Here is a 14938-nt window from a genome sequence, read left to right on the forward strand (position 1 = left end):
AGATTCTGAATATAAAGGAGAATATGCGGTTTATTTCTTCCTGCAACTGTGTGGCCTCACTTAGATAGTATACATTCTAAATCCCTCTATTCTCCTACAAAGTTTTTAACTTTGTTTTTCTTTACAGGTGAGTAGTACTTTATATTTTATAGATAACAAATTTTCATTATCTATTCATCTGCTTATAGACAACTAGGTTGGTTGAAATTCTCTCTACAGTGAATAAAGCAGCATTAAGCATGAGATTTGTCAAGAAACAAAATGAGGGCCAGATAGGGAAACATGCCACAGCTTTGTGGCCCAGTCAGATTCCATGTTGGATTCACTTGGCAGACTTCTCTCCCTTGTGCCTCTCAGATTCGCCATCTGAATGTGTATTGTTTATTTATCTAGGAGTCAGAAGCACAAGGAAAACCAGATGGTCACATGGTAGCCTTTGGTCCAGAGGCCTCCATAGGCACAGAGCCTCTCTTCCTCTTACCTTTGCTCTAACCTAGCTGTCAGACCTGGACATGCCAATTACTCACTCTTCCTGAATGCAGCAGAACCCAAGAAGATTCTACTCATCTCTAAAATGGGGCAGTTAAGCTATTGGGACCCACAAGGCACAGTCCCCAAGTGAAGGTGATGAGGGAATGCCTGGCCTCCCCCTCATACTATTGTGTTCATTCCCACAGCTTCAAACCCTAGGGTAGGTCCTGCTTTCAAAAGAGTTCATACTTCTGAGCCCCAATCACAGCCATGTTGCACCCATCTCAGCTGTCCCCAGTTTTCAGAGAAAATAGAATTCACTCAGCTTTTTCTATAGTTAACTCTAAGCTTTGTGGCAATGCACATCACTGCCCCAGGGCAAATGAAGGGACCACAATATATAACTCAGTAGATAAAGACTATCACTGGAAGAGGTTTCCCCAGGCGTCACCAACCTCCTACCCACTGGCAGAGCCCTGACCCTGAGCCATGTCCCTTTTGTTGCTCCTTCTCTGTCCCTTTCTTCACCTGTCTCTCTTACTGCCACCTCCCCCACCTTCCTTCAGCATGTGTCTATCTGTTCTCCCCCCTCCCTCTTCTGTCCCACCCCCTCCACGCTGCTGCTGCTGCAGGCTTGGAGCAGGAGGTTATGAAAATGAGCTTCGTGCCCAGGAGACTGTAATTATCTGCTAAGTGTGAAAGCCGAGTGATTAATTAAGAGATAATAAAAAGAAAAGGAGGGTGAGGGGGGCCTCGCCACTTCGCTTTGATGATCAAACCTGAGGTGAGCCAAGCAATTAGGGGAATCTTTATCGAGAGTTAGCTGTAATCCACAAATTATTAAGCACCAAATGCTTCAAGAGAGCAATGCACTCTTGTCTAGTGCCAGACAGAGGACAGCAGGATTAAGAGAGCTGAGAACACCCATCCAGGGACAGGGAGAGCCAGAGACTGGGCTAGCAGTGTTGCTGGAGGACAGCCACTGTCCCAAGGCAGGCCACAGTTAGTGTTTGTGGAACTCTAGCCCATGGCTGTCCTGCCTTCCTGCCCTTGAAAAAGGGAATGCCAGGTTGTCCCATGGCCCACTGCACTCCTCTTTCCATGGCCCGCCCTTCCTCTGATACCCCATCCCATTCTAAAGGAGCAGAGATTGCTCTCCCCCTGTACCCCCCCCCAAAAAAAACTGTGTGGGAAATGCGTCACACAGGTTGCAGACAAAACAATTGCATGGGCCACAGCTGACAAGACAGCACCACAGTGATGTGTCTCAGAGCTGCTAACTATACACCTCTAATTGGGCAGATCTCCCTGGGCATCATGGCTTTTCCCATCAAACTCCCTTACGAGGCAGCCAGGCTCCTTTACTTTTCTCACAAGTCCAGTCCTCTAGCTCCTTCCCATTTTTCTAACTGGTCATGACCCAGCTCCGCTACCTCTTTGAATCTTTTACACTGCCTGTGCACAATAGACACTTCCTCTGCCCACATCACTATCATATGGGACCCACACAGGCACAGCTGGGCTCCGGACACTCCTGATTTGGGGAGGCCTGAACTAAAACAGGTTCTCACAACAAATGGGCCTACCTTGCTATCCCCACTCACAGACGGAGATGAAGAGGCCTTCAAGCTGTATCTATTGTTGGTGGGAAGGTCCAGAGCTATGAGCCTCATCCTTCCAGACCTGGCCAAGAACACCTGCATAATGGCAGCTCTGTCTGACCCTTAAAGAGATCTCTTGGCTCCTGTGGAGCCTGGGAGTCACTTACCTCTGACCTCTCAGGCCTTGCTTCTCAATAAAAGGAGCATGTCCTGAAGTTTGAAACAATAAACTGACAGGGAAAACATATTCATCCTGCTATAGAGTACTGTTGATGTTGCAACCCCTTGTTACAGTTTCCATTCAGAGCAGGAAAGATTCAGGTTAGACAGAAAGAACTTCCAATTTGTTAGGGATTGTCAGGCGAGGGAAAGAGTGGACAGTACTAATAAAATTTCTCTCTTCAAAAAAGGGTCAAACCCTAATTTCCAACTTCACTTGAATTAGTCCCACCTCAAGAGAGGCATCTTGGGAGTCTGAAGATGGTGTTCTTAAATGATCACCACTTGTTTTGTATTTTAGACCTCAAGCTCTTTCTCTGTCCCAGGAAACCAAATCTGTTTAAATGCACCCCTCTTTGTATCTTGCAAACTCGCCAGGCTTGTGCGGCTAGTCACTACTAGTCACTACGTTACACTTGCAGGTGCAGAGAGCTTCAGGAACACCAGTTTCCTGGGGTGAAAGAGGAAGGAGGAAGCAAAGAATCAGTGGGGTGCCTGTTTACTAGTAGACAGGACTCCTCCAGAGTCAGTGGGCAAAGACTGTAGACAAGGAGTGTGGTCTGCAGGTTGAGCATCTCTATGGAAGATTAAGAAGCTGGCCTGTTTAAAAAGAGTTCCCAGTGTTCCCTACAGCCACGTCCAGGTAAACCATAGCTTCCCTTCCTTCTCAATCACATATCTTGTTCATAACTCAATTTTTAAGCCAAAGCCAGTAAGGCTCAAGGTTTTTTGACTAGAAGCTCTGTCAAAATGTTTCTCTCAAACCTCCAATGATGAATCATGAGGACTTAAAAAAAATATGATGTGAAAATGACTGCTCAGGCAGGAAGAGTTTCCAGCAATGCACAGGCTGGGGCTTTCAACTCTGCAGTAGGAAGCACCAGAAGACTTGGCATGGATGTGGTGTTGGAATTTGGCAGGTGGCAGTGGGGGCGGCCTGACAGGTCAGTTGGATGCTAAGGAAGTTCCCACATCTGCCTTCCTAAAACTAGCACATCAATGCCTTTTAATCAATGACCCATCCAAACTGTTTTAAAAGAAAGCTCTGCTCTTGATTCCCGTAGATGACAGATTCTCTTAGAAGCCATCCTCTCAAACTTCAACAGGGTCGCTACAGGGACGTGCTGCATCAGTATCATCAGGGAGTCCCACTCCAATACAGAATCTGCTTTCTCCAGATCCTTCTAAACTTGAGGGCTGCTGTCCTCACACAATGAGCTGAGGCTTCTGGAGAGATGTGGTTTGGAGTAATAGTTAAGCTTACTGTCCCACAATGACTCTTCCAGGATGTACATTACCTAGAAGTAGATAAGTAACAGTTCTCCATTTTGGAAACAAAGAAGCCATAGCTCATAAAGTTCACTCAATCTCCAGACACAGAACACAGGCTGAATTCTAAAGCAGGCTGGCACCCACCAGGCTTCCCCTTCACTGAAACTTCAGAGTACAAAGTGCAGGAGTTACCACATCTCTGCTGCCTTCCTTTGTACCACTAATACAGACAGCATTTGGTTCATTGCTGTTCCTCTCACTCTATTGTTTCCCTTCTTGGATTTGCCTTGCACTGTGAGTCCTGAAAAATCGAGCACTGTGCGTTATTAATATGGTTTAGTAAGTACCAGACACTTCTGCTTCATACATCATTTCATTCAATCCCCACAATAACCCTGGGAGGTAGGGACAACCATATGCACTTCATAGATGAGGAAGCCAGGGGTCCAACTACCTCTGACAAAAAGGCTCACACTCCTAACAGTCCCCTGGTTAGGGGGTCCTAGGAAATTCATGGTTCCCTGATTCTAGAGAGTAAGCTGTGTTACATTATGATCCTGGGGGGGGGTGGGGGACGGGGACTGAAAGTGTGTGCAAACCCCTCAGATGTAGATGTTACCAAAATCTCCATGGTCTGCATAAATGGAGCACAACAGCAGTACGGACAGTCCCAAAGCCACTTCATCTGCCTTAGCCATGCATTATAATTATTTATTTTTGACAAAGTCAGATTTTTCCTTTCTTGTTATCTCTGGCTCATACTAGCAATTAAAATGAAATTGCATTCCCACTTCATCCACTGACCAGTGAAGGGTGTGCATTGGAAGAGAGGGACATTAGTCCAGCATCATCCACAAAGTAGGTGATACTGCCCTGAGTGCTCATTTCTGTCAGCATAGCTGCAGCGAGTGAGGATGAGAGAGGGCTTTGTGGGAACTATGGAGGCCCTCATTCCACAATGTAGTCAACTGGCAGATTTCCTTCTGGGAGTTCGGACTAAATCACAAAGCAATGGGTAAGTTCCTGGGGTTGGGATTATAGCAAAGGAGTACCATCGCCTAAGCAGGAAGTCCTCAGTTGATTAAAAATGAAGATGAAGAAAACTTCAAGTTTTCTAAGAACTCCCATCAGCCAACATGTCTAGTCCTGGGTTTCTGTTGCTTAGAAAATGCCTTCTCCTGCTCCCTTCTGTTTTCAGTCCTTCTGGCCCATCTCTTTCTTTCCTATAATAAACTCCCAGTTAAATGAACAGAATGGGAACAAACAGTTAAAAGTGCTGCCTCGTGGTGGGGCAATGTTGGGTAATGGAGCACATAGGGCCTCAGGCTGTGCATGAAGAATTCGGGGAGAGGGAATAATAATAAAAACTGGCTAAGCTAATTAGGAGAAGAAAGTTAATTTAGAAATCAGCTCTACTGGGCAGGAGTGGGGGCTGGGGAGAGGGAAGTGGACACAAGAGATTGGGAGACCTGAGGAAATGGTATTTTATTTTAAACTGCCTTTGTTCTCAGAAATCAAAATCCTTAAGCAGAATGAAGGCTCAGTCCTGGGGATTCCTTGGCTCCTTTTGTCTGGAGCAGGGGTACAATCAAAGACCATCCAGATCCCAGATAGCTTGCTGTGCAGAACTCCGCACCCAGCGCAGCCCGCAGTACAGCGAGCAGCATAGTCAGCTCCTCCCCACACACTCCCAGCTTCAGGCAACCACCAGAAAGATCAGACTCCAACGTTTTTCACATACTTCTCTTACAACCTCTGCCTTACAGGACCGTCTGTTTTTGTATCCACCTCCCACACCGGGCTGAGAGCTGGGCGTGCCTGGAGGACAAGGACTAAATCTCACCTTTTTAACCCTAGGCCTAGGGCCGCCACCACAAAACAAAAACAGCTAAGCTTGTTTACTAGCTTCCTCTTCCTTGGCAGGGCCCCTCTGCTGAGGCTCCACTGAAATCCTGGAGCTCCCCTCCATGCTGAAGCCCTAAGAAACTCTAAGTGAGAAGAGCTAAGGTTGCCGGCCAGCAGAAAAAGTCTAAGACCGTGAAAGTCTAAACGCGGTGTCGCTCTCAACCCTGGAAAGTATAGACCGTGCTCAAGTTCAGAGGAGATGGCACAGACTCGTTCAGCTTCTGGCATCTGGGTCCAAAGGCCCTCCTCTTCCTTATCACTGCCAAAGGACTCTTGGAGAACACCTCCACCTCCCAGTCTCCAGACTTGGGTCACAGACGGGGCTTCCAGTGGCACCCTTGTAGTGGTTTCTGTCCACTTCTGTCTAGCCAGATTGATCTTTATTTCATTCATATGTTTCATTTTATTATTTTTTATTTTACCATCAGCTTTACATGTCTCCATAGCAGCTCTACCAGGTTAAGAGTTTAGAGGAAGGGAAGGTTTGATTGAGAACGAGCCAGGGACCCTAACTTGTTTTTAACACTCTCTTTGTTTAAAAATCAGAAGACGCAAGACTCAAGAGACAGAGGCAGAGGCTTCAAGAGTTTGCAGCCTACCTGAGCTACTAAGAGAGATATGTCAGAAGAAGAAATCCTAGAATCAGCTGGTCTTCTACTTCTTGTCTGTGAGCCTTCTAAGCCCCATGGGCTTTGGCAGCAGTCTCAGCTTTAGAGCACCTCAGGGCTGTCCATGCATCTGTCCGTCACTCTCTCCCTTACTACACCTGCACACCTGCCTGGCTGACAACCATACCTTAACTTGGGAATGTGGACCTGTGGGAATCTTTTCTCTGCCTGCTACATATATATATCTATCCCGAACTCTAAGACCCCTTCTCCCAGGGAGCCCTCCCTGATCACTGCACCCCATAGCAAATTCCTCTGTACTAAATGTTCCAGCTCTGGCCTTCACACAACTATAGTAGCCCCTGAATATCAACACAGAGAGTCTCTGTAGTTTTGGGTTTTAGTTTCTTGTCAAGAAGGAACTACATTCTTTTTTCAAAATTATTCCACATAATTTGTAGTCATTTCCCAAATGACTAGATTCCCAAAAATACTAGATTTTAAAAAAAAAAAAAAAAAAAAAAAACAGTTGTCCCCATTTTGTGGAAGAAGAAACTGAGGCCCATGGGGTTAAATAATTTCACATAAAAGATAAAGACCCTTAAGAATAGAGATAGTATCTTACTCATCTTGCAACACACACCTGCCCGTGTGCTATATAACAGTATGATTGTATTTGTGGTGCAGGAGGCTAAGCTCAGGCAGGGCTGACACATGTGCTCTGCCATTAGGCTTCGTACCAGTTCCAGAATGACATTTGGGGTCAGTGAGAAAATACCTATACCCAAGGAGCCACAGGATTCCATCGCCCAGCAGCAGACTCTTACTGTGGTGAAAAGCTGAGGACACTGTCTCACAACACATGTCTCTGAAGGCATCTTCCCCATTATCTGTACGGTTCTGACCACTAAGCCATGCCTAGCTGCACATTTCTGGTAAGGGAGGGAACTAATTCTGCATTTTTCCCCCACATCCTCCAGTTAGGATATACTCCTCATATTGCCTCAGAAGGAAATGCAGGCCACAGAGAACAAGCAATCCTGTCCTAAAGAAGAATTTATTATTCTTACGCCAAGTTAGGGAGCTGGGGAAAGAGATAACACACGTAGAACAACCTCCTGAAACAGCCCTGCTGGGCCCTGTGTTCTACATGAGACACAAAATTCTGCTCTCCCTTCTCTGCCTCAAAACTCAGACCCCATGGCCTTCTGGGAGATTCTGGCAGCACCTTCCCAGGACACAGACCCGGAATGAAGCCGCAGTATTATCTCCTGAAAACTAATGGCATTTACTAGAGATTTCTAGCCCAGATTTAAGACCCTCCATCTTGAAGAGGGTGGCTGGCTGCAAGGCCCATTTATTTCAATACCATCCTAATTTTGTGGAATGGGTTTGAGAAGGGCAGAGACGGATGAGCACTGCAGTCCCCAGAGACGAGAGAGGTTAATAAAAGTTGCTGAAGAAATTAAATGTGTAGGAAGGAGATACTAGGAGCGCCTTCCACATGGGAAAAGCTGATAGACAGAGGGAGAGCGGGATAGAAAGAAAAATCATTTTCAGAGGCACCTAGAAGCTGCAGAAGCTTTCATTCAGGGTGCCGTAAGAACTCAATCAAGTCCACACTGTCTGAAAATCAAGAATGGAAAGTCTAAGAACTGAGGATGAAAGACACAGAAGGGCAGAGTCAGAGAGCAGGGAACTCAAGGGCCCTATCTTTCTCAGCCCGGCAGTGTACACATCTATCAGAGGGCACACAAAACAAGCAACACGAGAATAGTGCCCCCCACGACTCAGGAGGCTGCTACGGTTGGAAAGAAAAATGATGGGAAAGGAATTTTTTTCATCCTAGCCAGTGCCTTGGCAAATGAAAGGGCCAGAACAGACAGAGGTTTCTGTCCAGATGTGCCTGGACATGTAATTCCACATGTAACATGGGACTGCACCTACAGACTTGGATGTGTGTAGCCTTCAGGATGGTCTTTCCCCATCCACCATTCTAATGTCACTGCTGTTTCTCATCCTGACTGTCGGGGACTGGCTGTGTCCTTTTGGATGATCTGTTTAACTTATCTGGGCCTCTGATTGTCCATCTATAAAACGGAAGTAACACCTGACATTACTATTATATGCAAAACACAAAGTACTCTTCCTTCTCCACCCCGAGAGCCATTCCTGCATCAAGACTACTGAGACTCTCTACTCCCCGGTCTCACATTTCAAGATCAAGAACACAGCGATCTCTTTCTCTTCCTCCACTGAAACTCCCAGCCTTTTCCAGGTCAAAACCTCCTCTGAAAGACTGCCAGATTGCCTGGCCTGGAGCCCTGGGAAGAGCTGGAAAACAAACAGAAAGCAGGAGGGTACAGTTTGGTCAGACTCTCACAGAGTACCTTCCCTGTCTTCAGAGAGGAACATCTCTCAGAAACTGGGGAGATAGAGAAACATGCCTCCTCTATCTCTCCTCACGTCCTATTCTGAGTTCTAACCCCTTTCACCAGCCATCTAATTTCTCTGGAACTCCATTTTCTCCTCTACTAAATGGAAGAATAACAAAGAACCTGCCTCTATCCCATGATAATCTATCAAATGTCATGGCACATGTGACAAGACTAAAATCTGAAAGCATTACATAGTTCCAAAGCGAGAAGGAAGACAGGAGGGGGCAAGCTTAGTGATAAAGTACTTGCCTAACCCAGGGTTTGATTCCCATCACACAACCCTCCCACCCCCAACCCCCTTCCAAAAAAAAAAAAAAAAAAAACCTGAAAACATAGGAGGAAAGAGACTGGAGTAACACAAACCTCTTTTTGACAGGGATTAATAGTTTACTCCCACCTTTGTATGCTGATATCAAACCCAGGGTAACTATGGGTAGCCTAGCTGAGAAACTACGGATAAATACACAGCCTATCTCAGAGGACTGTTGTATGGAACAAGACAGCAGGTCTAGGCTCTCCTCCTGTCTAATAGAGGTTGCCAACACAGATAAGCTTTGTAGTGATATAAAAGGACTTGGATCAGGGTATTAACACTCCAGAGATGGCCCTTAGTTGATTGTTTAACCTCTCAATTTGGTTTCCTTATCTATGAAATGACGGGAACATCAGTTTTGAAAAGTAACAGCAGGAACTCAGTAAAAGGTAATGCTGACATCTTGGTATGTTGCTGACCTCCCATGATCCCTTTCAGTACCTTAGGCCAGGCAGGTCCAGCTGAAAAGCAAAGCTTAGCATCTCCAGGTGAGCTGAACAGGACAACAAAATTTTCAGCCCCTATTGTGTATACAGCCTCTACTGTGCCTACAGCCCTACTGTGTTTACAATCCTACCAACTATATCTACAGCCCTGCTGTGCCTACAACCCTACTGTATGTACAGCCTCTACTGTGCCTATAGCCCTACCATATCTATAGCCCTACTGTGCCTACAGCCCTGCTGTCTCTACAGTCAGCCCCTACTGTGTCTATAGCCTCCACTGTATTTACAGCCTTACTGTGTTTACAATCCTACCTACTATGTCTATAAGCCCTACTGTGACTACAGCCCTACTGTGACTACAGTCTTACTAGAGGCTAGAGGTGGGAGGGTACAGCTTGCCCCCAGATTCCACTGAGTGCATCAGCCTCATAGTCTTATGACTAAGACTCTACAGAGTCAGCTTGAAGGGGGAAAGGGAGGGTCCCCGTATATAAACCCGTGGACTAGAAAGGCTAGGTTTGGAACAAACACAAGAGTATAAATCTTGGGGCTGGAGAGATGGCTCAGAGGTTAAGAGCACTGACTGTTCTTCCAAAGGTCCTGAGTTCAATTCCTAGCAACCATATGGTGGCTCTCAACCATCTGTAATGGGGTCTGGTGCCCTCTTCTGGCCTGCAGACATGCATGGAAGGAATGCTGTATACATAATAAATAAATAAATATTTTTTTTAAAAAAAGAGTATAAATCTTATTTGGCAGATAAATCCCTTTTAACAAATAAGCAGCAGAGTACCAGATCATAAAGAAAGAATAGCCCAAAAATATAGAGTAGAATCTCAGAATGAAAGACAGTACCTTGATAAAACAATCCCCTTCACAGTTACTCTACTATGGACCAGGAAAAAAACAACAATCCTGCCCTAGCCCAGCTCCAGTCCCTGGTAATTGAGGAGCTCTATGGCAAGGGAGACTTGTGTAAGTTTTGGAGTCAGCTGATTTCTATAACTACCTACCTTACATATCTGAACCTCAGCTTCCCATCCAGGAAAAAGGAATTAATTACTCAGCCTATCCCAAGAGACTGTTGTACAGCTTAAGTTAACCTATATTAAAAATCACTAACGTGAAAACCTACCAAATGAGCTGTGTTATTTTCTCACACTGAGACCCTGCCACTTTTCATTTCACCCAAAAGCTCAAACTTTTCCTGTTTGCCCTCCCCTGGTGCATCTCTTCTGCAGACCTTTTCTGAGAGCACCAAAGGCTGGAGAAGGGGGGGGGGGATGAATTGTGTCTTTTAAGGTCTACCTCAGCCAGGTTCTCTCTATGAGAGGTGCAAACCACTGGCCTACTGAAGCCAGAGACCAAGAACCATAGGGGCTGGAACTGGAAGACAAAGAGAACCATAAGCAGGAAAATAGAAGAGTGGTCAACTCAACATGTTGAGTTCAGACACAAAGTCATAACACAGTCACTGAACACTTCTGTACCAGACAGCATGCCATGCACTCTCTATAGATTAATATATATTATAATCCATGGATTAGCACATATATCATCACCACTTTGCATACAGCTAAACTGGAGTACCTAATGAGCACATAACTTCTTCAGACCACCAATATGGGAGAGCTAAATATAAGTCTCTGATTTCTTCTGTTGATTAATTTATATGTGTTATTTATCTCTGGGGACTTAAAATTCAACCTCAACTGGTCTGAAACTTGGTACACATAGTCCAAGGTGTCCTTGAACTCACAGTCCTCCTGCCTCAGCCCCTTGAATATTAGGATTCCAGGCATACCAGGCTAAGACTATGACATCATCACCATTTTATATGACCTCCCTCCTGCACTGCGGCTCACTCATCAATTGGGTATTAACTCATCAATTGACTACATACACAGTACGATGCCCCATGTTGTAGGATAAGAGAGAAGTGAAGACCAGGTCCCAAGGGATCTCAAAGGAGGTTCCCTCAGAGTGCAGTTTTCTGCAAGCATGGGGTAATCCAGGATAACTCCCCTGGAAAGGCAAAGTGGGGCCAGCTAGCCCCCCAGTGGCAATAAGGAGCCAAGGTTGGAAGAACTGGATGCTACTCCCCTCCTGTCTTGCCTGGGTGTTGCAGATGCATCCCTGTGGCTTCCAGTGCTTGCTTCGTGTCTCCCTGAGTTTGAGTAGAAGGCTGAAGATAGAGTCCAATCAATGTCAGGGACAGATTGATTTCTGCCAGCTTTGCCTACCTCTATCCAGCTCAGTACCCAGCTTTGGGCGGAAATAGGGCATTTGGAGTATGTGGTGTGCATGTGTATGCAGAACAGAGCTGTAGAACCAGGCTCACTGTTCTATGCCAGGATATAAGTGTGCACCAGGAGCTAAATGCTGGAAACATAGGAGGCCCTTGGGCCTCTTTGTTTTATCCCTTGGAGCAAAGGCAGAACAGACAGGAGCTCGGGGGTGGGGGTACCACAGGAGCAGATTTTCCTCCTACAGCCAGAGCCACCAGCCTCTGGAGGCAGCTCCCACTGGAGCCATCCTGTCATCCCACATTGCTCTGATTAACTACAATCCTTCCTTTTCAATTTCTCCTCCCTGAGACTAGGGAGGGAGAAAAATCTCTTAGAAAATGAATAAATATTTCAATTTTCGGCATAATCAGTCTAGGGAGCTAGGGCATGATGGACACAGCAGTGGGGGAGGGAAAAGATAATGGCTTTCACTTAGATAAGATATGGAAAATTATTTAGTAAAAAATGAAAATAGATGAGGCTCATTTAAAATCCTTTAAAATACAATTTCTATTCCTCAGCTAGGCTGAATTTCCCTTTCCTAGCTCTTTTCTGATCTCAATTTTATTGCTCCTCTGACCACCTTCTCTTCTTCCTCACTTCCCACTGTCATCCCTCTGCCTTCAACTCACTGCTGACCACACTGTGTGCTCTCTCCCTGCCTCTGGCTCAGCTTCTCAGTGTTCCCAGGTCCCCCCATTTCTCCCTTAATGGTCTTCTCCCCAGCACTTTGCTGGGTGTTCCCTAAAGACTCCATAGTGATTTCCTCTCCCTATTGGCTCCTCTCTCCCTTTGCTTTCCACCCCCATGACCCCCAAACACGCCTGCAACCTTTTGCAGTTCCTGCTTTCACCTCTGACAGAGTCAAGAAGGCTGGGGTTCAGTTGCATTCCCCAGCCACACCCACCCACAGAGATGGAGGGGTACATGGCAAGCAATTTTTTCTGACCTATCTATCAGTCCAGATGCAAGCTGCATGTCTCTCCTGCTTCCTAGCTGCAGCTTCTGTCTCTTAAAGCTCATTCTGTCTCACTGGCAGATGAGGGTTGCAAGAGAGGGCAGTCAGAAGCCTGCTCCCAACACATCAGAGCTGACACAGCTGCCCCTCACCCACCATCTTCTCCCCCTCCAGTTCTCTCCAGTTCAGCAACCTGGCTGAACAAAGTCAGAACTTCACTTATCTTCCCAACTTTCTGCCAAGTGGCCAACCCTGAGGTCAGGCCTTCTTTCTCCTCCAGCTCCACGCCTGCTCTCATGACATGGATGTGTGCCTTCCCATGTTCTAAGAGGGTGAATCAAGATCCTGAACTAAGCCAGGTTTGCCTTCAGAGCTGGAGGAGAGGGCTAGCAAAGAGAGGAGGGGTCCAGTGAAACACCCCACCCCCTACACCACACACACACACACACACACACACACACACACCACTATTCAGGAGAGGAAGAGAGCTGGCCAGTGCCTGAGGCTCTTTCCAGTTGGTGGCTAGTCTCTTCCCAGATCACTCACCCACCCCAATGAGAGACCACCTCCTCCATTTTGAAGACTGTACATCTTTGTAGGCGCCTGCCTATAAGAATGTCTGCCCAAGTTTCTTTGTTTGCTCCGTGGCTGGAGTATGTGGAAGCAATTCTGTGTGAATAGATGTTATGTCCTTTGAACGTAGCATACATGCATATACAGTGTAAGTTTGATGCCGGGATGTGGGACTAGGTAAGTGTGTGTCGGCTTGGAAGAGGAATTTTGCTTCTTCAGAGGTGTCAGTTAATGTCTTTGTGTTTGTGTCTGTCTGTGTGTGTGTGTGGGGGGGGGGTTGTGGGAATGTCTCCATAGGTGAGTAATCTGTCTCAATGTCTCTGTTTGAAGCTATTTGTGTGTCAATTTCTATGTTCAGTTCAGGAGAGGAATCCAACAGTATTAAATCTTCCTTGGAGTCAGTTTCAGGAGAAAAGACCCCCATTCCCACAGACCCCAGGCCTGGCTGGGGTTTGGACCCTTGCTTCCTTCACAGGAACCCAGACCAGTGTACATGAACATCCTCATCTCTCCCCTACGGTTTATTTCCAACCTCGGTCCTGCCAGTTCCAAAGGAGCCTCAGATGTCTGCACTTTCCTGACCTGAAGTGAGTGCCTGGCCGGATCAACTCCCCTTCCAAACAGTCCAGCAGCCCTGGTCAGGACTTCCACCTCTCACCCCCCACAGCCTCCAGGGCTGGGGGCCGAATGCAGTCTTCCCTTTAAGGAGCAATCCCAAGCAGTTTGCAGCAGCACTGCAAATGAAGGTGACTCTAGACTGGATTGGGGTAGCAGGAGACCTCAGCCTCATCTTCGCCAGCGTCCGTGCTTTCCATGCGCTCCACCCCCCAAATCTGAAATCCCACCTCTTCCCTGCCTTTCCCTTGGCTGGGACCCAGGAGTCCGGTCCTGGGCCCGGGAGGGAGGGAGAATTGCCAGGGACTGGAATAGACTTTGAGCACTCGGGTCCCATTTCTACTCGGATCTCGGCTTTCGCGACCTAAGTTCTCTGTTCTCCCGCGCAGCCGGAGGAAGCAAGTTGGGCCGTTTCACCAAAAACTCCTTTGGTGTTCTCTGGGTGGCTCCGCGCCCCTTCCCAGGACACCCTAGCCCACGGCTGGGACTTACCTTGAGAGAAAGTGTCGGAGAGAGTGAGGATCCAGATGAGGAGGCTCGGCATGCTGTCCGCCCGCCGCTGGGCCCGAGTAGGCGCGAGCCGGGCCACCACTGGCTCCCTCTCCTCCCTCCCGCCCTTGCACACTCGGCGCACACTCGCTTGCCTCTCCCGCCGCGGGCTCGCTCTCCTGGCCCCTCCTCTCGTCCCGCACCCCCTAATAATTTCTGCCCTCCAGTTTTATCTCTCGGGGCCTCACTCAACCTCCGCGCCGCTCTCTAGCTCTCCCTCTCTTCCCTCCCCAGCTCCCTCCCTCTTCCTGACGTCTGCTCTCCCTCCGACGGCGCCTCCCTTCTCTGCCCTCCCCTGGTCCCCCCCAACGCGCGCGCACTTACGCTCTGCTCGCTGGAACCGAGATGGGAGGAGAGCGAAGAGAAAGGAATTGAGGGCAGCGGCAAGGGGTGGGAGGAGTAGGGAGAATGCAGCGTTGCAGCTCTGAAGCAACGACCGCTGGGCCCCTGTCCACCTGCGCTTCTCCGGTGCCAAGACCCACTTTTGCCCCCAGTGGCATAACTGAATCCGGCATAGGGTGGCAGCCTGGGCTGAGGATGAACCTCCATCAATTGGGTGACTGTGTTGGGAGGGGTGTGCTTGTGTCTTTCCGGGGAGGGGGGGGAGCATAAAAGCTTTAAGAACTCTTTTTCGTTCTAATCACAACCCCCAGAATCTAACCCTAGATGCCTAAATTAAGAA

The 14938-nt window shown here is 47.5% G+C and overlaps 1 protein-coding gene across 4 annotated transcripts in view; it reads right to left on the reverse strand.

The window, feature by feature from the left end:
- Kirrel1 (kirre like nephrin family adhesion molecule 1) overlaps window positions 1-14322 on the reverse strand; it is an 87585-nt gene extending 73263 nt beyond the window's left edge. The window contains exon 1 of one of the 4 annotated variants that reach the window (XM_057793592.1): window positions 14200-14322. Coding sequence is in view for 1 of the 4 variants with exons in the window: in XM_057793593.1 (XP_057649576.1) it covers window positions 14200-14251 (52 nt within the window). In the remaining 3 variants the exon portion in view is untranslated. Of the gene's footprint in view, window positions 1-8289; window positions 8353-14199 lie in introns of those variants that run through there. The other 3 variants (XM_057793591.1, XM_057793593.1, XM_057793590.1) reach the window with 3 other exon arrangements.
- Between the last annotated feature and the right edge of the window lie 616 nt (window positions 14323-14938).

The sequence above is a fragment of the Chionomys nivalis genome, chromosome 18, assembly GCF_950005125.1.
Source record: "Chionomys nivalis chromosome 18, mChiNiv1.1, whole genome shotgun sequence".
NCBI lineage: Eukaryota > Metazoa > Chordata > Mammalia > Rodentia > Cricetidae > Chionomys > Chionomys nivalis.